The 22,952-nt window shown below is 54.4% G+C and overlaps 1 protein-coding gene and 2 long non-coding RNA genes across 6 annotated transcripts; 2 read left to right on the top strand and 1 right to left on the bottom strand.

The window, feature by feature from the left end:
* Positions 1 to 7,205: 7,205 nt before the first annotated feature.
* Positions 7,206 to 12,592, top strand: LOC113933564. Its single transcript, XR_003523393.1, has 4 exons — positions 7,206 to 8,118; positions 9,770 to 9,846; positions 11,761 to 11,859; positions 12,488 to 12,592. It is a non-coding gene; the product is annotated as an uncharacterized LOC113933564 (long non-coding RNA).
* On the bottom strand, positions 8,648 to 22,952 carry NPR1 (natriuretic peptide receptor 1). Of its 4 annotated transcripts, XM_027613798.2 has the most exons (23): positions 21,490 to 22,952; positions 20,743 to 20,942; positions 20,199 to 20,312; positions 19,652 to 19,787; positions 19,004 to 19,095; positions 18,142 to 18,277; positions 17,829 to 17,913; positions 16,928 to 17,048; positions 16,278 to 16,352; positions 16,052 to 16,129; positions 15,551 to 15,655; positions 15,224 to 15,298; positions 14,972 to 15,128; positions 14,530 to 14,685; positions 14,163 to 14,331; positions 13,309 to 13,455; positions 13,099 to 13,222; positions 12,888 to 12,956; positions 12,466 to 12,640; positions 12,115 to 12,213; positions 9,746 to 9,837; positions 9,465 to 9,574; positions 8,648 to 8,961 (listed from the first exon to the last, which is right to left on the bottom strand). In XM_027613798.2, the coding sequence occupies exons 1-22, from the start codon at positions 22,265 to 22,267 to the stop codon at positions 9,512 to 9,514; spliced, it is 3,246 nt and encodes a 1,081-aa protein (XP_027469599.1). In that variant the 5' UTR covers positions 22,268 to 22,952; the 3' UTR covers positions 8,648 to 8,961; positions 9,465 to 9,511. The 4 variants fall into 4 exon arrangements, with proteins under 4 accessions (XP_027469599.1, XP_027469597.1, XP_027469600.1 ...); XM_027613796.2 differs by having other exon boundaries at positions 8,648 to 9,574; XM_027613799.2 differs by having other exon boundaries at positions 8,648 to 9,574; positions 15,224 to 15,295.
* Positions 13,084 to 17,951, top strand: LOC113933563. The gene is made up of 4 exons (XR_003523392.2): positions 13,084 to 13,358; positions 14,180 to 14,263; positions 16,937 to 17,053; positions 17,758 to 17,951. It is a non-coding gene; the product is annotated as an uncharacterized LOC113933563 (long non-coding RNA).

Here is a 22,952-nt window from a genome sequence, read left to right as displayed (position 1 = left end):
AGGCTTCCTGCTGAGCAAGGAGCCCGATGCGGGACTCAATCCCAGGACTCCGGGATCATGACCTGAGCCGAACGCAGGTGCCCCAAAAAAGGTGATTTTAATAAAGCACGGGGACAGGGCCTATGGGCAGAAAGAACTGCTGCCCTGGGGTTGTGAGGAATGGCTGATTATATATTTGGGAGTTGGGGGAAGTAAGGAAAAAGGGAGATGTCCAGAAGGACTTTGATAATGCTAAAGAAGACTTTAAGGATACTGGAGGCCTTGCCATTGTCAAGCTGAGGTTGGTTTTCCCTATAGTAAAGTACTAACATTAAGACAGTTGGGAGTTTGGGGTACCTGGGTGACTCAGTCGGTTAAGTGTCTGCCTTTGGCTCACGTCCTGATCCCAGGGTCCTAGAATTGAGCCACACTCTCTGCTCTCTGCTCAGTGGAGGCTCTCTTTCCCTCTGCCTGCCGCTCCCCCTGCTTGTGCGCTCTGTCAAATAAATAAATCTTAAAAAAAAACAAAAACAGTTGGGAGTTTACTGGAGGAATATTATCTTCCTATCAACAAGTCCTTGTCAATGGCTACAGTTGATAAGGAAGTTTAATTTTACCTGCATTTCCTTTTACCTTTGTTTTCCACATCACTATGGAGGGGAGCATGATGTTAGGGCTCCAGGAAATTCAGTCTATGGATCTCTGGAAGTTAGGCTATCAATAAGAATGCTTTTTCCTTGTAAATCACTAAGACATTTATAAACTGAGGGAGACTCATGTCCTGCAGGACTGTGATCTTTATCAGTTAACCATTTGTTTTTCCTTTCCCCTAGTTTTAGGGCATCCAGGAGGGCCCAAGGAATGTCACAAGTATCCCACAGTGGTGGTGGGGGGGGTGGTTTGCAGGGTGTCAGCTTGTGCTTTGTCCTCAGCTTGCCTTCTGATCCCTCATCAGTTGGGTGGTTTTTTAATTAGGCACCATGTGAATGTAGTACTTCTTTAAATATACCTTACTCAAAAATACCTGGCTGACTCAGTCGGAAGTGAATGCAACTATTGGTCTCAGGGTCATGAGTTTGAGCCCCATGTTGAGTGTAGAGATTAAATTTTTTAAAAGCTTTTTAAAAAAAGAAAAATACCTTATTCAAAAAGTGTTTTGGGGGGCGCCTGGCTGGCTCAGTTGGAGGAGCATGTGACCCTTGATCTCAAGGTTGAGTTCCAGCCCCACGTTGGGTGTAGAGACTACCGAGATAAATAAACTTTAAAAATTTATATAAATTTTGGGATCTTTGAGCTCCCTGAGTAGTCACTGATGTGGTTTTGGAATATGGGTGAGGTTCGGTGGGGTGAGGTCCGGACGTTGACCAAGAAAGAATTCTTCAAATGTCTTTGGTGCAAAATGGTGGTTTTACTAAAGCAAAGCATGGGGACAGGAACAGCAACTGGCAAAAAGAGCTGCTGCACTGGGGTTTTGAGGAGTGGCTATTTATATACTCAGGAGTTGGAAGTAAGAAAAAGGGGATTTCAAAAGGATTTTCATATGTTAAAGAAGACCCTCAGGGCACCTGGGTGGCTCAGTTGGTTAAGCGACTGGCTCGGGTCATGGAGTCCCGGGATGGAGTCCCGCATCGGGGGAGTCTGCTTCTCCCTCTGACCCAACCCCCTCTCATGCTCTCTCTCTCTCTCTCTCTCTCTCATTCTCTCTCTCAAATAAATAAATAAAATCTTTAAAATAAAAAAAAAAAAGAAGACCCTCAGGATACTGCTAAAGAGGAACTATAAGCTAATGCTAAAGAGGACCTGCTAGAGGTTGGAGGCCTTGCCATTGTCAAGTTAGGTTGTTTTCCCCTCTAGCAAGGTATTAACATTAAGACAGTTGGGAGACTCCTGGAAGAAACTCACACATATCCCACCCAGGAGTGGGGGGTGGGGGAGGTTGCAGAGTGTCAGCTTGCACTTTGTCTTCAGCTCCCTCATCATGTTTCATGACAATATAAAAATCAGGTCATGTGCATTTTCATATTGGGCACTTTTGTTAAAAAAACTTTTGTAATAGTCAGGGACGCCTGGGTGGCTCAGATGGTTAAGCGTCTGCCTTCGGCTCAGGTCACGATCCCAGAGTCCTGGGATCGAGCCCCGCATCGGGCTCCTGCTCAGCGGGGGGCCTGCTTCTCCCCCTCCCTCTGCTTCTCCCCCTCCCTCTGCCTCCCCCCCTGCTCATGTTCTCTCTCTATCTCTGTGTCTCGGATGAATAAATTAAAAAAAAAAATCTTAAAAAAAAAAACTTTTGTAATAGTCTATTTTGTGGCCCCTGGCTGGCTCAGTTTGTGGAGTGTGCAACTTTTGATCTCAGGTTCTTAAGTTAAAGCCCATGTTGGGTGTAGGGTTACTTCAAAATAAAATCTTAAAAAAAGCAAAACAAAAAATATATATGATAGTAGGAAAGCATACCTCCCTTTCTCCAATTCTTTAGTCAGAAAATAAGCTCTAATTTTAAACACATTTTTTAAAATTAAGTAAGCTCTACACCCAACGTGGGGCTTGAACTTAGAACCCCAAGATCAAGAGTCACATCCTCCACGGACTGAGCCAGCCAGGTGCCCCTTTTTTTACTTTTTTCCCCCTTATATACATATGAATAAAATGACAGCTTACTTATCAAGAGCTTGCTACATGCCCTGCATCATTCCAATAATTCATGTTTTAATTCATTTACACCTTGATTTAAGTAGTATTGTCTTCTCCACTTTACAGATAATAAAAATGAGGCATAGAGAAGTTGTTGGTTGTTGTTGTGGGTTGTTTTTAAGATTTTATGTATTGGGGCGCCTGGGTGGCTCAGTCGGTTAAGCATCTGCCTTTGGCTCGGGTCATGATCTCCGGGTTCTGGGATCTAGCCCCACATTGGGCTCCCCGCTCAGTGGCGAGTCTGCTTCTCCCTCTCCGTCTGTGATCACTCTTGCTCTCACTCTCTCTCTAATAAATAAATAAAAAAGATTTTATTTATTTCACAGAGAGAGAAAGCACAAATAGGTGAGCAGCAGGCAGAGAGGCAGGGAGAAGCGGGCTCCCTGCTGATCAGAGAGCCCGATGGATGTGGTGCTTATCAGGACGTGACCTGAGCTGAAGGCAGATGCTTAACCGACTGAACCCCCCAGGAGTCCCCACAGAGATGTTTAATAATTTGTACAGGTCATATGGTTTAGGAAATGTAGGACTTAGGAAATGTAGAACTGAATTGTGTCCCTCCAAATTCATATGTGGAAGCCCCCAGTGTGTTGGTATTTAGAGACCAGACCTCTGGGAGGTAATTAGATTTAAATGAGGTCATGAGGGTAGGGCCCTCATGATGGGATTAGTGCCCTTATAAAAGGGCCCTCCCTTACTGCACAACAGGTACACAAAGAAGAGGTCATGTGAGCTCAGGCAGCAAAATGGTGATGAGTGCAAGCCTCCGAATGAACCCTACATTGCCTGAGCCCTGATCTCAGACTTCCCAGCCTCCAGAACTGAGAAATAAACCTCTGTTGTTTAAGCCACCAAGTCTATAGTGTTTTGTTGCAGTAGCCTGAGCAGACTAATAAAGCCAGGATCAGAACCCAAGGAGCCCCAGGGCAAGCACACTTTACCCCTACATCGTACTGCCACTTTTTTTTTTTAAAGATTTTATTTAGTATTTATTTGAGAGAGAGAATGAGAAAGAGAGAGAGCACATGAGAGGGGTGAGGGTCTGAGGGAGAAGCAGACTTACTGCTGAGCAGGGAGCCCGATGTGGGACTCGATCCTGAGACTCCAGGATCATGACCTGAGCCGAAGGCAGTCGCTTAACCAACTGAGCCACCCAGGCGCCCCAAGTACTGCCACTTTGTTAATACAAAGTGGAAAAATGGAGTGATTTGGAAATCTCTAACTTACAATTCTATTTTTTTTAAAGAATTTTTGTTTATGTGACAGAGACACAGCGAGAGAGGGAACACAAGCAGGGGGAGTGGGAGAGGGAGAAGCAGGCTTCCCGCGGAGCAGGGAGCCCGATGTGGGGCTCGATCCCAGGACTCTGGGATTGTGACCTGAGCCAAAGGCAGACGCTTAACGGCTGAGCCACCCAGGCGCCCCACAATTCTATTTTTTTTTAACTTACTAAAGTAGGGGCACCTGGGTGGCTCAGAGATAGGAATACTCTCCTATCAACTAAGCAGACTCATCCAGCATTATGACGGGCACAGGGTTAGAGAATGTGTGAACATACCCTAAATTCTGAGCCCTGGAAGCATGTAGTTAGTACAGGAGAAACAGGTTTGAAATATACAGAGCCAGAAACTAGTATAGGGAAAATCCTTCCAATCATTAGATTTGTGAAATTGCAAAGGGAGGATTTGACTGTCACTGATGCCTCGTCAAAACTGAAGGTCTTGGGGCACGGGGGTGGCTCAGTTGGTTAGGCATCTGCCTTTGGCTCAGGTCATGAACTTGGGGTCTTGGGATCAAGCCCCATATCGGGCTCCCTGCCTGGTGGGGAGTCTGCTGCTCCCTCTCCCTCTGCCCCTCCCCCTCCTTGTGCTCTCTCTCGCTCTCAAGTGGATAAATAAAATCTCAGGGCGCCTGGGTGGCTCAGTCATTGAGCGTCTGCGTTCGGCTCAGATCCCAGGGTCCTGGGATCCAGCCCCACATCGGGCTCCCTGCTCTGCGGGAAGCCTGCTTCTCCCTCTCCCACTCCCCCTGCTTGTGTTCCCTCTCTCGCTGTGTCTCTCTTTGTCAAATAAATAAAATTTAAAATTAAAAAAAAAAGCTAGTTATGTTGCTGAGACTCCGGTATGGGGGGGCAGGCGGGGGTGCACGCTGTTGTTAGAAGAGAGGTAGGAAGGGCAGTGCTAGGACCAATGGAAGAGTGAGAGGCAGATTGCCTTTTTTTTTTATGTAGAGTTTATATTAAATACCTCTATCAAATAACTTAACATTCACATTGGAATGATACTCATCAAACGACTACAATGGCAGGATTTTAAGTGATTTTAATTTCTTCTCTGTACTTCTTTGTAAAAGTGTATGCCATTTCTGGTAAACAATAGTCATTAATCTTTTTTTTTTAAAGTCTCTATCAGATATAGCTGGCTTTCAAAGTCCCAATTCAGCTACTGAACTACCTCTACTCTTGCTTATTTTCTCAACTATCACACAAGCAGATTTAGTTCATCCTGAGCTTCATAATTTATATAAAAACTCAGGTCCAGGGTGCCTGACTGGCTAAGGCGGTTAAGCATCTGCCTTTGGCTCAGGTCATGATCCAGGATCCTGGGATGGAACCCCTTGTGGGGCTCCCTGCTTAGCGGGGAGCCTGCTTCTCCCTCTCCCTCTGCGGCTCCCCCTGCTTGTGCTCTCTCACTCTCAAATAAATAAATACAATCTTAAGAAAAAAGAAAAAAAGAAACTTGGCTCCAAGCTTATCAAAACAAAGGACTCCCCAACCTAGCAAGATGCTCTTTCCTTAGATGGCAGTTGAAAGGACAAGCCCCCTTGTCCATTAAAAAAAAAAAAAAAAAAAAATTCCTTCAAAAGAAAATCTGACAATTGGAGTATCTTCATCTTCTTATACAGTTGTTCTAATTACAGTTGTTCAAAAATAGAATGGTCTCAGTTCCAAGTCCCTGAAAGTTTTCCAATAGAACATGAAAGAAAAGCCAGATATTTTAAGAAGGATGCTGGCCCAGGGTAGGCAGTTGGGACTCTATAACCTCTACTTTTTTTTCTAACTCTCACATTTTTAGATCTCATTTGTACCTCTCATTGAGGGGTCTAATTATGTGCTGCATTTCACTTCCAAACATTCTCTGGACATCAAGAACCTCTTATATCTAACACTATGGTTTGCATAACGGAGACTCTTCCTAACACTAGCAAAACACTTAACAAATTTCTATCACCTGCCAGTCAGCCTTCTAAGCATGTAATGGGAGGAACTAAGTCATGTAATCCTCAACACAGACCCATGAGGTAGGGCTTATTATGATCATTCCCATGTTGAAAATTTTGCCTGAGGTTCCATGGATTTATGAGGGACAGAGCTGGGATTTGAATCCAGGCAGGCTGTCTCCAGAGTTAGCCTCTTAACCAACATGACACTGCCTCTCACTTAACAGAGGTTTGAAATTGCTCCAGTCCTGAATACTGAGATCTATGTGGTATTTTGGCGTGGTTCTAGCCTGCTGGGAGGTTGGTGGGCTGACACAAGAAAGCTGACCTGATCATGGGACCTACCTACCAACAGCCAAGGTAGGCCATATGCAGTCCACATTTGAAAGCCAAAGGCCGAGGAGCGCCTGGGTGGCTCGGTCATTGAGCGTCTGCCTTTGGCTCAGGTCATGGTCCCAGGGTCCTGCGGTCGAGCCCCGCGTCGGGCTCCCTGGGTTCCCTGCTCAGAGGGAGGCCTGCTTCTCCATTTCCCACCCTCCCTGCTTGTGTTCCCTCTCTCGCTGTCTCTGTCAGGTAAATAAATAAAATCTTTAAAAAAAAGAAAGAAAGAAAGCCAAAGGCAGAGAGTAGTAGTAGGATAGTTGCATCATGTCCAGAGGGGTATCACAGTGATTGACAGGTGCACACGACTGTGCAATCTTTGTTTGCTGTGGAAAAGTTCTTAAAGGGCAAGTAGCCCACCCATTCAACATTGGTGCCACGTGTGTGATGGCGAACTGGGTGGGTGGAGCTTCTTCCTATCCGGACCCCCTCACTGACCTTGGGTTAGCACTACCTGTCAAGTGGGTCCCTGACTCCCACCCCCTCTCTTCCTGTGGCCTCACCCACCTCTCAAGCATCCTGGCCTCTGCCTTGGGCAACACTAAATTCATCAATATCTCAACCCTTCATCTTGGTGGTAAACACCTTGGCTGGAATCTTACTTTAGTTCCAACCCAATGAGATTAAATTTCCCTGGACAGCATTAGGTGTTTTTTTTCTTATGGTTACTTAATTATTTTTATAGTCTTACAACTCCCGCGATTTAATTGAAAAATGACTTTCAGGTTGCAAAACTGGCCTCCGCTGCTAAATAGATTCCATAGATTCGTCCTGAAAAGGATAATTAAAAAATATATGATTATTACTAAAAGTATTGTTAAGACAGGTCAATTACCCAAGGTCTTTGACGTAGAGAAAAGAGGGGGTGGGGGGAAGCTAAGTGCCTTCTGCAAGCTCTGTTTTATCCTCCAGTCCCTGACCGCTTGGGCCGGGGCCCCCCCCTGCCCCACAGCTGGACCTCAGCTGGGCGCTCCTGCCCCCTTCGCAGCGGCGTCACGTGGCCGCTGAGCTCACCGTCAACCGCCAGGCTCAGCTGGATGCCAACGATGACTTGTTTTTATTGTGATCGTACTCCAGGGAAACCCTGCTGCTGCCCCGCACCCCTCCAGCCCCGCTCAGCAGGACAGCCCGGGAAACCGGCCTCCCGTGGGCGGAGGCCCCCGCTCCCGCAGACCCCTCCCCTCGGCAAGGGCTTTCCCAGATCTTCCGGGCTCCGGGGCCTTCCTCCAGAAGGAAGTCTCCTCGGCCCCAGGGAAAGCTCTCGAGCGGCCGCAGTCCCCGGGCCGGGGCCTGCCCTCACGCCCCCCGCCGCGGCCCCCTCCCCTCGAGCGCCCGTGCTGGAGCCAGGCTGCCCCGGAAGGATCTGACCGGCCACTTCCTGCAATTGTCTCTCTGGACGCAGTCCGCGGGCGTCCAGCGCTCCCAGTCTCTCCAACGCCCGGCCTCTCGGACGTCCCCGCCCACCCTCTCCGTCCCCGGCAGCTCTCCCTCGCCGCCCTCTCAGCAGCCGGCCGCGGGGGACCGGGCGTGCGTGGTCACCGGGGCAACCGCCCGGGCCCGGGCGGAGGTGGAGGGGGGTAGCCGCGCTCTGGCTCCCAGCGAGTCAAATCGGAGCGGCCGCCAAGGGTGGGCTGGGAGCGCTGCACAGCAAGAGACCCCGCACTGGAGGGAGGAACGGCTTGCCCTTTCTTCAGCTCAGACCACCGCGGCCCTCAAGGCAGCCCGCCCCACCTCCTGGTCCCACTGGGCGTGCCCTCCAGGAAGAGGCGCAGGGAGGTCGGGGAGGGGCCTGTCTGCACTTGATGGATGGCACTGAAGAAATGTCTGGCACTTTCTTTCCCCGTGGGGGAGGTGAGGCTGCAGCCACCTCTCCCCCGCATTCATTCACATTCCTGCCCGCCCGCTCAGGAAGGGCTTGGGGTGGGGGGCTGGAGCAGGGCCAGCTGAGAGTCATTTTGCAAACTCTCACATTTGTCTACACTGGCATGGGGTGGACAATTCAAATCTCAACCAAGGTAAGAGAGGATCCATCCTTATTTCCTGGCTCCCAGGCCTCCCCAACACTGGGCAGTATAGCAGTCCTCAAACTGCTGTGGTCCACAGACCCTGGGAGTCCCCAAGACCCTTTCAGGGGACGGATGAGGTCAACAGCCTTTGTATAATCATACTAAATGTGCCTTCATGACGTGACAGGTACATTGATGGTAGGAAAGTAATGGGGGGCAAACTGCGGGTGTCTTAGTATAAACCAAGGCAGTGGCACTGAATGAGTCATTGTATTCTTCATTACCACACATTGGCAGTAAAAAAAAAAAAAAATTAAAAAGTCAGTTTTTGTAAGAAAACTTGATAAAGCATCAAAAAAATATTAACATGCGATTAGTTTATTATAGTTGTTTAAATGAGTTAATAAGGCCTTGTTTTAATTTCTAATATAGTATACATGAATAGATTTAACCCACATAAACACAAACTCTTTGAGGCCCTCAATAATTCTGAAGGGTGTAAACAGGTCCTTAGACCAGAAGTGTCAGCACTGCTGGGGGGAGTCACAGGCTGTCAGGTAGCTGAAAGGGGGCAGGGGCCTTTTGCAGATACTGCATTCCCAGCTTGAGAAGCATGTCTTACTTGGAGTAGAGGGTGGGGAACATGGCTGTGTTTTCTGGGAACCCGCTCTCCTTCCAGAGACAGTCACTAGAATAAAGATGTTAATGGCCTCTGTTCACCAGAGAAACAAGACATACAGGCCCACAGCCCCTCCAAGCTGCCCCTCTCCCCTGTGCACTACACCCAGTGTTGGGGGTGGAGGGGGACACAGGTGTGTTTGTGGATCCCCCGGATTCTCTCGTAGTCCCTTTTCCTATTGCCTCTAAGGTGGCTCTTCCCCTCCCCCCATTAGTCACAGTGGAGCAAAGTTGGGGGAGTGGGGGAGAGGATCAGGAGTGCACACCCTAGCCTGGCTTGAGTAGGATGGGGAGTGGGTACACTTGTCTATGTGTGTGCCCCTGGGCATGACTGTGTGCTCTGGTCCAGCGCCATGAACTCCAAGTTCTCCCCAACACCAGTCCTCCTTCAGAGGTCATATCTGGTGTCTCCACTGGGGTTAGCACATTTGAGTTGTTCAAACTACTTCTCTGATCCTTTGGCAATGGCAGGGCTGCTGAGGGTGAGGCCGAGGTCTGGCACCTCTCTGTTACCTCTGGCACAGGGAAGGGAGGTGTGGAAGGCCAAGAGGGAAGGCAGGTCAACCTCGAGTGCTACTCCCCCGCTCCCCGAGGAGCCAGTAGGTCCGAACTTTGCCTTTGCCCTGGAGGGAAAAAGAAGAGGCAGTTGGGGTGGGAGTAGCACACCTACCTACTTTCCCAAATGAGAGGCTTAGGGATGGGAGTGGGGTTTGGCTGCTTGAGAAAGGGCCTGGGGGAGGACAGTCTCCCCTGGGACCCCAAGGGATGGTGAGGGCAGGGGCTTTCTTCTCTACCTTCATTTCTACATCTCCTCGAAGCTCCAGCTCGAAACCACCAAACTCTTCCAGGACAGCCTTGGTCTCAGAAGACAAGTGGATCTTCAGGGCTGGGAAGGGTAAGGCAGAAGAAGGGAAGGTGGGGGATGCAGAAATAGGAGCAGGGAGATTGGGAACTGCAGGGGCAGAAAGATGCTTTCCTTCCTTTCTTTTGGCCTAGAAAGCCTCTTAATTCAGAGTCCCACCCCTCCATGTGGAGTCTGTCCATACTGGCCTCTCCCTTAGAATTCTAGAACTGTATTGTCCAACACGGTAGCCACTAGTCACCTGTGGCTATTTAAATTTAAATTAATTAAAACTGGGGGTGCCTGGGTGGCTTAGTTAGCTAACTGTCCGACTCTTGATTTCAGCTCAGGCCATGATCTCTGGGTCATGAGTTCAAGCCCCACAATGGGCTCCACACTGGGCATGGAGCCTAATAAAAAAAAATACTAATCAGGGAGCCTGGGTGGCTCAGTCAGTTAAGTAACGGACTTCGGCTCAGGTCATGATCCCAGGGTCCTGGCATTGAGTCCTGCATTGGGCTCCCCACTCAGTGGGGAGTCTTCTTCTCCCTCTCCCTCTGCCTCTCCTCCTGCTGGTATTCTCCCCTCCCCACCTTGTGCTCACTCTCCCTCTCTCTCTCAAATAAATAAAATCTTTTAAAAAATAATTAAAACTACAGTTAAAAAATTCAGTGCTTCAGTTGTACTGACCACATTTTTTTTTATGATTTATTTATTTATTTGAGAGAGAGCGAGAGAGAGAGAGAGCAAGAGCGAGCACACGAGCATGGGGAGGGCAGAGAGAATCTCCAACAGATCCCCATCTGAGCAGGGAGCCTGACTCAGGTCTTGGATCCCAGGGCCCTGAGATCATGACCTGAGCTAAAATCAAGAGTCAGACGTTCAGCCAACTAAGCCACCCAGGCGCCCTGCACGACCACATTTCAAGTGATCAATATTCTCCTGTGACAGAGGCTACTACAATGGACAGCACAGATTATGGAGTATCTTCATCACTGCAGAAAATTCTATTGGACAACATTCTGGAATGTCACCAGGCTCAAGACAGACAGTGTAGCATGGTGGGTAGGGGCTCCGACTTTAGATCCTGCTCTGTCTAGTGAATCCCAGTTCAGACACTTGTTTGGGGAAGTAGTCTAAACTCTGTGCCTCATTTTCCTAGTCTGTAAAATGCTGGTAGTGACAGTTTCCCCCCAAGGCTTTGTTATGAGGGTTAAATTTAATGCTCATCAAGTATTTAAACAGAGTCTGGTGCACAGGAAGCACTCTGTAAGCGGTTCTTGTGACTCTTGTTTAACTCAATACTCATTTTCAGGCTGAGGGAACTGAGGCCCAGGGGAGGAGATGCGCCCCAACCACGAGGTTAAATCTAGGCTCTGACCCCTGACCTGGTGTTCCCCACACTTCTCTCGAACTTGCCCCTGCCACTCCTGGGTTCTGTATCATAGTGGCCTTGTTTGGTTGTTGACCATTTCTGAGAAGATGCTCCTTTTAAGCCTGGACCTCAGTGAGGGGCTTTCTCCTACTCTGACTGCTGCAAACACAGTGCCCAGGGAGTATCTGCTGAACCAGAGCCCCTCTGGGCTCCCAAGTAGCCCTTCTCCTGCCATGAGGCTTGGATGGGGTCTGCATAAATCGCCCCCAGTGCGTCTGGGTCATCTTAGTACCCCAAGGCCTAGCACTTAGTAGTCACTCAATACATGTTTACTGAATTGAATCGTGTTGAATATAGCAGGAGGGTAGAAGATCAGCAGGAAGCAAGACTAGGGAACAGGGAGGAGTAAGCATTGACGAAACACCTACTATGTGCAGGGCTTGTGCAAGCTTTTCCACAACCCTGAGACAGGTATCGTTTTATAGATAAACAGCTGAAGCTCAGAAAAGTTGCGTGACAGTTATGTCCTGGTCATGTTATATGGCTTTCACACATAACTCTTCTAAGGTACGTATCTTATTCTCATCTTACAGATGAGGAAAATGGAGGCTTGAGGCCAACTGACACACAGCTGTGTGGGTTGTGGAGCTAGATTCACACCTAAATGGGCTGCTTGAAGCCCTCTACCACAGGTAAGAGGGAGCAGAAGGGCCCGAAGGATAGGCTTCCCTTGGGGAACTGTTGAACGCTGGCCTGGAAAGACTTTCAACCATTTGGAGGAGGGGGCCGGATCTCCGATTGGATTGGAGATGATGTGCCCACACTGACGTGGAGCCTGGGAGGAGAAAGGGCTGGGTGCCAGTACACTGGGAGGGGTGCCTGCCTGAGGGGCTTTCCTTGCTCCAGCTGCACCGCCCTCTCCAGCCAGTCCCGGGCAGCCACCTTACCTTCTCCGTTAGACTCCATTCTGGAAGCGGTATTGACTGTGTCTCCAAAGAGACAGTAACGGGGCATCTTCAGCCCTACCACACCGGCACACACGGGTCCTGCAGGGAGTGGAGACCCATCACTGACAGGGTGGCAGAGGTGTTAAGAATGGTAGGTGGGAGGAATGGATGGGGACTGCTGGGCAGGACCGGTGTGTTCCTGGAGAGTCAAGAGGTGGGACCCGAGGCCCCTGGGAATCCAGGTGTGCATGTGTGTGATGGGTGGTGGGGAGGAGCTGGGCCTGGGAATACGTCTCCAGCCCTTGGGGACAGCTGGGCCCGGGGACAGTCCAGCCCTGGGGGCTCCCTCACCTGTGTGGATGCCGATTCGCAGGCGCAGCTCCTCCTGGGGCCGATGGCGGATGCGGAAGGAGCGCACCGCGTCCAGCAGCGCCAGGGCCATGCGGGCCACCTCCCGGGCGTGCAGCAGCCCATTCCGCACGGGGAGCCCGGACACCACCATGTAGGCATCACCAATGGTCTCCACCTGTGGGACCCGCCAGAGGACACAGGGCATGAGCCCTGGGGGTGTCTCTTCCCTGTGCTGCCCCCACGCTGTGTGCACCATCTTTGGTTCAGCACCCCATCCCCTGCGTCCCTGCTCTGCCTGTTCCTGGGGCTCCAGGTAATAGTCTCTGCCCATGTCTCATGGTCTCCTGTCTCAACTCTCTGCCCTTCACCTTTCTCTGACCCCACCACCATCTGTCCATGTTCGTCCCCACACCCACCCTCACCTTATACACATCAAAGTTGTCTATGACAGCATCAAAGCAAGTGTACAGGTCATTGAGCAGGGTCACCACCTGGAAGGGAAGCCAAGCCAAGGGTGGGTAGGGAGGAGGGGCCCCCACCTGGGATCAAGTGGGAACAGGGAACCCGCAGGCAGGCCTGATAGGGTGGAGATGCAAGGCCAAGCACACCTGCCTGGTCTTCACCTGGACTCACCTGCATGGGCGTGCTCTCTGCCGACAAGGCTGTGAAGCCCACGATGTCACTGAAGTAGATCGTGACACTGTCGAAGGCTTCAGCCTGGACCGTCTCCCCGCGCTTCAGCTGCTCGGCCACTGAGCTGTGGGGTCAGGGACAGGTGTAGGATCAGAGCATGAGGTGGGGCTGGGACGGGGTGGCCGGGCAACACCAGACACAGGCACTCACTGAGGCAGAATCTGGTAGAGCAGGGCCTCGGCTTTGCGTTTCTCCTCCAGGTAGGCCTGGGTCCGCTCCTCTACCAGCCCCTCCAGATTGTTGGCATACTGCTCCATGCGGGACAGCAGGTTGTCCAGGATGTTGCTGCTACTCTCCCTGAGGACCGGGGGTGGGGGATGGGGGTGGTGGTGGGCAGGGGGGCAGTGAGAGAGGGGTCGCCGGCAGTACCAGGAAGTGCCTACCCTGGCACTCACCCTTCCCAGGCTTCATGTGAGCCCATCCCCCAACTGCAGTGGGGCCCCTGGAGAGGGTTGGGGTTGGGGAGCATGGCAGGATGGGTGGGTGTGACAGGGGAAAGTGTAGGAGGAAAGTTCCATTCATCTCTGAGACCCCAGAGTCAGGCCCCAAGCTGGAGAGATATTGGCTACTTTGTTCATCTTTGTTGTTGAACACAAGCAAGTTAGAAGGAGGTGGAGGAGGTGGAGATGGACAGGGGTAAAGTGAGGACAGAGTGTGGGCAACAGGCGGGCAGAGGGGTGTGTGGAGGGGTGGTGGGGGCAAACTGCGGCAGGGAGGTCCAAGGGCTGGGGTGAGAGCGCCTGTGGAGGGTTGGGAGGCAGGGAGCTCCGCTGGTTCTGCACCACTGCAGAGAAGGGGCTGGGGGGGGGGGGCAGTGCTGGTGAGGGGAGGGGCATGAGAGGTGGGGGACGACGGGACAGCGGGTCATGCAGCACTCACAAAGGCGGGCTGTGAGGCTGTGGCGGGCTGGAGCGGGCTCTCTCTGCCACTGCCAGGAGAAGACTTAAGTGTGGGGCACAGGGTGGCTTTGGGAGGGTGGGTGGGCTGGGAGGTACATCAGCAACCTGTTGAACTTGCGCAGCATCAGGCGAATCTGCTGGAAGGGTGGCCGCTCCTGTGGCTCCTCAGCCCAGCACCGCTGCATCAGCTGCCCCAGCTCCTCCAGGTGACTCTGCAGGGCCAGGGAGGGCCGGAAGGGGGGCTGCTCCCCCCGAGTCACACGCTCCACGATCTCTGTGTTGGGGGAAGAGGGGCTGAGGGGAGGGGCCTGCCAAGGGCCAGGGAGAGATGGTGGGGAGGTCCAGGACCAGGCTGGTGTGGTTGAGCCACATTCCAAGGGGCAGGTGTGGTGGTATTTCCAGGGGTCCCTCACCCTGGGGCTGGGTGTAGTTGCAACTGTGGCAGGGCTAGGGGACAACATGGTTCTCTCACCTTTGGGGCTGAGGTCTAAACCTTCCACATGGAAGACACCGCGCCTTAGGGCAATCTCCTGAAGGATGATCCCAAAGCTGTACACGTCACCTGCCTGGGAGCCCCGGGCAGGGGGTGAGGCCATTCGCAGGAGCTCAGGGGCTGTCCACAACTTTTCTGCAGGTCAGAGGTCAGAAGTCATGGGGCGAAGGGCCCTAAAACTAAGGGGTGGGGGGAAACAAGGTCCTGGAAGATGTGGCTGGAGAGATCTGGAGCCATCAAACCGAGTGCTACAGAAGAAGAAGCCTCGAGACCACTGTGTCAGGCTCCCCTTTCCACTGGAGAATGAACTGAACCAGGAATCAGGAAAGCCGTGCCAAGCCCTTGAGAAGCCAAGCATCAGTCCCCCTGCGGGGCTGTGCTTGGAAGGAGGGGCGTCTTAGGAGTCAGAGTTAGGGCTCACTGGCATAGAGTGTGTGGCCTTGCTCTGGTTCCGGGTCCCTGAAGCTTTCCAGGCCAAAGTCGGTGATCTTGAGCACAAAGCGCCCATCTACCACGCAGTTGGATGACTTGAGGTTGCCATGGGAGCAAATGGCCCCATTGTGTAGGAACAGCATACCCTGGGAAATTTGGGGAGGCAGAGGTCTTGGTTTTAGTGGGACCTACAATCAGGGCTGGGGAGAAGCGTGCCTCGCCCCTCCCCCACATATCCCACCTTGACAATGTCATTGGTGAGAGAGTACCGGAACATCCAGTCTAAGGTGATGCTCTCATTCTCCAGAATGTCCTGCTGGGCAATGAGAGTCAGGCATGTATGCTAGGGACTCCGGGGGGGGGGGGGGGCGGTTTGCAGAGGCCTACTGACAAACCAGCACGACAGGACAAAGCCTTGGATTTACTCTAGTGCATTTGCCCCCCTCCCCCATTTTATGGATAGGGCAAATAGAGGTCAGAAAGAGGGAGAAGATTGCCTGGGGTCATATGGCCAGTGGGGGACAGACTGGGCTAGAGCCAGATCTCCTGAGACCCCTTGTCCCCTCACCTGCAAGCTCCCACGGGGACAGTACTCTGTGAGGATACAGATGTTGGGGGGGTCAGTGCAGGCACCCACAAACCTGGTCAGGTGTTCATTCTGAACGTCCCGCATCTGTAGGTGGAAGCCAGTATCAGGAACCTGACAGAGACCCCGCTCCTCCCCAAGTGCCCCCCCAGGGACTCCTGTCTTCCTAATGCCCTGTTCACTCTGCAGAGGGTCTAGAACCCTGGTGATTCCCCCCTGTGTTCTAAAGAACCCTCCCCCAGAATCTGCTCCCTGCTCACTCTGCCTCCTAATCCCTTCACCCCCCAGGGGCCCCTCCAGGACCCCCCCCCCGCCCCCTGCCGCCAGGGTACCTCCACTAGTCTCTTCTCCCGTTCAGGACCTTCTCTCCCACGTACAATATGCGACGGCCCATCCCTTTCCTGGGGTACCCTGTAGCCCTCCCCCAACCTCCCCAAGTCCCTGGGACTCTCCCCAGGCTACTGCCTCCCTCCCCCACATTACATGCTTCAGTTCAAACAGGACTTTTCGTGTCAGCTCAATGCGCTTGCGATTCACACGTTTCACAGCCACAAGGTTGCCCTGGGCAAGGAACGGAGGATGTCACTGAGATGGCCCAGTGGTGGGGACCCCACGGGCTCCTGCAGCCCGCTCTGGGACCGCCCTGGGCCCCGCCCCCCGCCCCAGAGCCCTGCCCAGCTCCAAGGACGGCAGCCTTTCCCCGGCCCACCTTGTAATACGCTGTCTTGGCAAACACTTGGAACTGGCCCTCTGTGGTTAGCAGGGAGCCATAATTGGAGCCTCTCTGGAGGACGCAGAGCAGGAGGGGTGGTCAGCCGGCTCTCCGTCCCAGGGGCCGGAGCTCTGGCCCGCCTTATCTCTGTCATCCCGCTCCTCATGCCACATCATAAAATCCTTTTGTTTTCTTAAACGTTTAAATATTTTCATTTTAAAGATTTTACTGATTTATTTGACGGAGTGAAAGAGCACAAGCAGGGGGAGCAGGAGGAGAGAGAGGAGCAGACTCCCCGCCGAGCAGGGAGCCCGACGCGGGGCTCAATCCCAGGACCCCGGGATCATGACCTGAGCCCCAGGCAGGCGCTTAACCGACTGAGCCACCCAGGCGCCCCTATTTATTTCTTTTTAAAATGTATTTTCACATATACTATTTCTGAACTTTGAAAGCCACCTGTGAAGGAGGCTCTGTGGGCATAACCTATCTGAGGTAGTCCCAGAGGGGCAATGGGACTCACCCCAGATCACACAGCAAGTGAAGGTAGAGCGGGAACTAGAACCTCGCCCTCTACCCTAGTCACCAGGCGCTGCCCCCGGCCCCCACAGCCCGCTGTCCCCGACTCCTCCCCTTACAAGTGTTCTTACCCCACTCAGGGTCAGCCGGCTGCCTGCACTCCGGAGGTGCCTCTCAAGGCTACTGGGCTGCACGTCCTCCCAGCGCACCCGCCACAGCTCCGAGGCCAGTTCCTTCTCCAGCTGCATCTTCCTGGGGTATGAAACCTCCATCTGAACCCATGTCTGAACCCCTGACCCTGGCTGGGCAGCTTAGCAGCCCCTCCTCTGAACCCTGGGACCACTGCAGGTGCCGACAGATGGACGGGGGCGTCAGGAGGTTTGGGTGAAGCCCTGCCTGCCTCACGGGGACCTTGGGCAGTCGCTTCACGTCTCTGAGCCTCACGCCCTCATGTCGCAGTGTGTCCTGATTTGGGGACTGGTGACCTCGACATTTATTTCAAAGCATTGTTGTAAGAAGAGAAAGAAATAGCGCGTGGCGGTGCCTGGCGCATAGTCTAGGCCCAGCCAGCACTGATCTTCTCCTTCCCCTCCTTGCATCTCTCTGATATTAATGTCTGCACCTCATTTCGGCCTCCCACTGGAAGGCAGGAGTGGGGCTCCTTTACCTCCCTCCTCCACTCTGGGTTCATCACCCCTAGTCAACTGACTGGGCCCGGGGCGACAGGGTTCGAACCATCATTCCCCATCGGGTCTGCATGAGTCGGAAGGGAGGAGAGACCAGCCCGCAGGGCTGAACCCACATGCCTGTGCCGCCCAGCTGCTCTGCTCTTCTCGGGGCTCCCAGACCCTTCCTGACCCTCCCTCTCTGCTCCCTGTGTCCTAAGGCTTTTTAGTCTCCCTCCTTCCCCATCTCCTGCAGCCTTCCTCCACTGTCCCTCCACCCTCCCACTTCCCTCCAGGTCCTCGCTACTTCCTCTGCTAGTTCTCCAGGCCTCCCATCCTCACTCCCCACCCTCATTCCAAGACTCACCTGCATATGAAGAAGGAGGCAGTCAGAATGCTGAGCAGGGAGAGGCTCCCCACCAAAGCCAGCACTTCCAGGGAAGAAAAGTGATCTGCACAAGAGTCCAAGTTCCAGCAAGAGAGATTTGGTTAGACAGCAGGAGGAGGAAACGTCTCATAGTTAATCAGTGAACTAGGAAGATGGATGAAGGGAGGAAAAAGGCAGGAGTCGTCTCTCCAGAAAACCCTCAGTGTGGGAGAGGAGCACCTATTCGACTCCTGAAATGGGGAAAAGAGAGAACGTCTCCAGAATGAAGGCCTGGAAGGCAAGAGGCAGTCACCTTGGTTGCAAGCCGGGTCCTCGTTGTCAAAGCCGCATTTGGGGATGTCAGGAGGCGGGTACCCCAGGGGCCAGTTCAGTTTGCGCCCTGGCACGGCCACCAGCTCCTGGGAAGTCCCATTGTAGTTCAGAACAACCTATGGGAGGGCAGGAGTGGTAGGCGGGCAAGGCCTGGGGTGACACCTCCTGTCCGGGGGAGCAGGGCTGCCTCCCACCCACCCCCCCACGTCTGCTTCCAGGGCCTATATCTGGGCTGCTGTCAACAATTTAGCAAGCCCCTGCTGTGACCAGATGCAGAGGGCCCTCAGACCCATGCCATTAGAGTGGAAAAACTTGGCTTTATAAAGAAAACTCCACGTAGAACCCCAACTTGACATTCAGGGTTTATAATCTTGGACTGAAGCACATACGAAACAGGAAAAGACAAAGTTCTCAGTTCACATTCCCAGGCCTGAGCCATGTACCTCTTCTCCGGGAAGTCTTCCCCTAATGATCTGCTCCTTAGTGCTCGTGGCCCCAATTCCTTCCTGTTCCCGACTGAACTTAAAGAGCTGTACGGCCCCCAAGTTAGCCTGTCTCTGCCGAGAGAGGGTCCTGCCTATCTTAGGAGACATGGGACCTTCTGAGGGTAGGGCTGTGCTCCCTCCTCAGACATGGGGTTCCTCGAGGGTCCCCGTCATTCTGGTTGCTCCCCCAGACCAGAGCTGGGTCTCTTTTATCCCTGGATTCTCTTATCCCTCTCCAAAAGTGACCAAGCATGGTAGGGGTGACTACAGAGCAGAGATGCCCTGGCAGGGCTGTGGGGGAAGGCCGAAGGACAAGATGTCATTGACAGTTGGCACTGTCTTCTGGGGGCACCTTACCCTGAAAGTGCCAGTCTCAGGATGCATATCCCAGAGGGAGAAGTCAGTCTCCCGATCTCCATTGCTGTCCATTTTCAGGTACCCTGTCACACCTGGGGCATGGAGGAAGATGGCTACATTTTGAGAAAGTGGAAGTTCAGCACTTCCCCCTACCTCATCTCTCTCCCCATCTCTATCCCTTGATCTTTGCCTTGCCCTCCAAACATATATAATAGTAACAAAGTGTTAATAACATATATAATAACAAAAGGGACATACATTTCAGCAGTAGGAATGATTAAAGCTGGGGACTTAGGAGGACTTTTTTTTTAAGATTTTATTTACTTGTGCATGAGCATGAGCAGAGCGGGGAGGGGCAGAGGAAGAGGGAGAAGCAGACTCCCCACTGAGCAGGGAGCCCTAGGTGGCCCCTGGGATCGTGACCTGGTAACTGACTGAGCCACCCAGGCACCCCACTTAGGAGGACTTCTTGAGGGAGCTAGGGAAATGGGGAAGGAGGCCCAAGGGAAGCTGTGGAGCTTCCCTATATAAGAGAGGAAAGGACAGGCATGGGTGAGTGACCCCCTCAGCGGCTAGCTAGAGGCTTCTCATGGCCTCCTGCTTGGGGCACCCCATGGTAGCCTATCTCTGTCACCTCCAGCCCCTGACCTCGGAAGCTTCGGTTCCACATCCGCTGAGTGATGGCCTCCCCATCCGTGACAGTTCCCCCATGTGCCAGAGTCTCTGTCACTGCCTGTACATAGAGCAGGAGCCCATCGTGGAAGGATGCTGGGATGGTGTTCACCTGCAGGGGCGAGCAGAGCTTGGCTGGGGTGGGATGTATGAGGGCTGGTGAGTGGGGCATCGTGGAGGAGGAAATGGAGGGCACCGGGAGCTTGGAGGAGGGTGGGAGAAAACAGCCCCACAAGACAGAGGTTTTTCTACTTATAAGATGCCTCCACAAATACCTCTGCTTCTGAATCCTGCCAGGCAGATAGGGCAGGACACGTCGTCCTCATTTTACGGATGAGGACTTGAGTTTCAGAGGCTGGACAACTTGTCAATGTCCCCCTTGGTCATCAGGAGAAGGGGAAGCATGGGAGGCCTGGGCATCGAGATGGCTAAGATGACAGGCTGGCCACCGGCAGAGGGCCATGGAGTGGGGTGGGGGTGGGGGCTGGATGTCCATGCCGGAAGGTCCCAGGACCCACCCTACCAGGCCATCCTCCATGGTGAAGTTGAACTGCTCGTGGGCCAAGTGTTTTAGCTGCTGCAGGAATTCCAAGTACTCAGGATTATCCGGCTCTTTATATGTAATGATTTTGGCAGCCTGAGGGAGGGGTCAGGGGAGAGGGGAGAGCTGGGCGCTGATCCAGTCCTCCCAGTACCTTGGGGCCCACCTCCCCCAATGCATCTCTGCTTAGCTCAAGGTCAAAGTGGATGGGCTCTATGTCACGTATGAGGCGCTGCCTGCTCCAAAGCAGGGGACCCAATGGGATGGCTTCTCAAGTTCTATTAGTCTGTGGTATTGGAATACCCTCCCACCTCAAGCCCATTCGCTCATCTTTTTAGCCTCCTAGCTCTGAAGTCTCCTAGTCCTCTCTACACCCCTCACCCCTCCTTCCCTTCCTCACCTGCCTCCCTGAGCATCAAGAGCCTCCTTTTTGGAACCCTTTCAGACCCTGAGGAACCCAGCGCCCAGAAACTAGGTGCCAGCAGCTCAGAGTCCCACAGCCTGGGCTTACAGCCTAGACACTCACCTGAAAGGCCCGGTGGGCACTGATATCCTGCCCGTCACCTCTCTGCCAGGGCCTGTGGGGAGCAAGGCCATGTGCACCTTGCAGGCTTTGTCCAAAGAGGTCCAGGTGGAAGAACACATAGTCCTCCCCACTTAGACCAGCTTCCATGGCCAAAAGCATCAGAGTTCGGAAGGCATCTGGGGAGCTGCATATGTAGATGACTGGGGAGGAAGAGGGGATGGTCAGAAAGAGAGAGAAGCCTAGATCCTGGCGGAGTGGGAAGGAGGTTCACAGACTACACTGGTCTAGGCCGCGGCACAAGAAAGGTGGAGAGGGCTGGGAGCAGGCGGCGGGCCGGGGTGATGGAACGAGCAGAGACCGGGAGAGCAGGAGAAGCGGCGCCACAGGTGGGGAAGGCGGGGTCAGGCGCGGAGGGAGAGGGGGAGGCGGGCCAGCCGGAGAGGGGACTGGAAGGGGAGACGGAGTGTGGAGGAGAAGATGGAGGGGGAGAGGCTGCTGGGAGGCCACCGAAAATGGAGGAGAAAAGAAGGGCTGGGCATGAAGCCGGGGGCCTACTAAGTGTCAGGTGACGGCAGGCATTTTCTGCCGGAGGGAGAGGTGGGACGCAGATGGGGGAGTCTGGGAGCGCAGGACCGTGGAGACAGCCGGTAGAGGAAGGGAGGGAAATGGAGCCTTGGGCCGAGGCTGACTAGGGGAATGAGGAGCCGCGCGGCGCTGCAGGAAGACCGGCCCGGGCCGCCCCCTCACCTCGGCCTTTGCGCCTCACGGTCCGCAGCAGCAGGGCGTAGTGGTCGAGGTCGCCCTCGGCGAACTCCAGGTGGTCCACTGTGATGTTGAGGCGGTCGCGCACGCGCATGTACAGCCCTTCCACCACGAAGAAGCAGGGCTGGTCGTCGCCGGGCCGGTAGGCGTAGAGCACCAGCGCCTGGCGCTCCCAGCCCAGCCGTCGGTGCAGCGCCGCCACCAAGTCGCCCAGCTTGGCGTGGCTGGGCCCGGCTCGGGTGGTCAGCGCGTACTCGTCCTTGGCCCCGAAGCCCAGCGCCGGGGCGCCGGCGGTCAGCAGCGGCACCCGCCAGTGCGCTGTGAAGCGCCCCACCGGGGCGGCCGCGTACACGCAGCCGGGGCCCAGGAACACCGCGGGGCTGTGCTCCCACTTGAGGTCCACCGCGGCCAGGGGCGCGGCAGTGTCGGAGCAGACGCCCAGCGCGTTCTCGCTGCTGCCCAGCACCGTGCGCACCGTCCAGCCCGGCAGCAAGTCGGGCCGCGCTCTCACCCCGGCCAGGGCCAGCTCCACGGCCGGCCCCACGCGCGCCCACGACCACGGGTACGAGGTGTTGGCCAGCGGCAGGACCACGGCCACCGTCAGGTTGCCCGCGTGGCCGCCCGGGAGCAGCGGCAGCAGGAGCAGGAGCTGGAGGGCGCCTGCGGGGCGGCCGGGGCGCAGCATGGCTTCAGCCGGCCGCTCGGCGGGCGAGCGCTCCCACCCTGGCCTCTTTGGCCCCCTCCGCGGCCCCGTCGCGGGCATCGGGCGCGCCCACCCCAGGGCACGCTGCCTCTTCCAGCTGCGTCGCTCAGTGTCGGCTGCGCGAGGGGCGCGTGGCGGGCGCTGCGGGGCAGGTGGGCGCTGGCAGCGGAGCGCGGCGACTCGGAGGACGAGCGTGGGCTACAGCGCGAGGGTGCGTGTGTTAGAAGGAGCAAGCGTTCTGGGGAGAAGGGTGGGAGAGGGCGCGAGGGAGGGAAAGGGAGTGGAGTGTTGTGTGCGCGCGTGAGCGGCTGCCCCGGGAGGGTGCCAGCAGGGGCGTCCGGCCGGCCCAAGTCCCCGGCCGTCCGGGGGGGACAGGGGAGGTCCTGAGCCAAGCTCCGAGTCCTTCCTCCCGCCGCTTCCCCTCCCAGACTCGGCGACTGGAGAGCCAACCCGGGATCTTTAACCCCTTCGTCCCCGCCCCGAAGTTGCGGGCACGCCCGCGCCCCCAGCCCGCGCGCTTTCCCCTGAGACCCTCCACGCGGTCCTCCTCCGAGAGCGGCGCCCTCAGAAGGGGCTTCCTCGCTGGGATCGGAAGCAGGACCAAAGGGAGACTCGCGTGGGGGCCGCGGGGGCCCATTTGCGCCCCACCTCGTCCCTCCCCCTACCTGGTTCCGTTTGGGGGAAGAGAGCTGTGCTGGTTTGGGATCTTGGCAAGAAAAGGTGTGAATGTACGGAAATGTGTGTG

This window comes from Zalophus californianus, chromosome 10 (genome assembly GCF_009762305.2).
Source record: "Zalophus californianus isolate mZalCal1 chromosome 10, mZalCal1.pri.v2, whole genome shotgun sequence".
In the NCBI taxonomy this organism is placed as follows: Eukaryota; Metazoa; Chordata; class Mammalia; order Carnivora; family Otariidae; genus Zalophus; species Zalophus californianus.
This window is presented reverse-complemented; position numbering and strand designations above follow the sequence as displayed.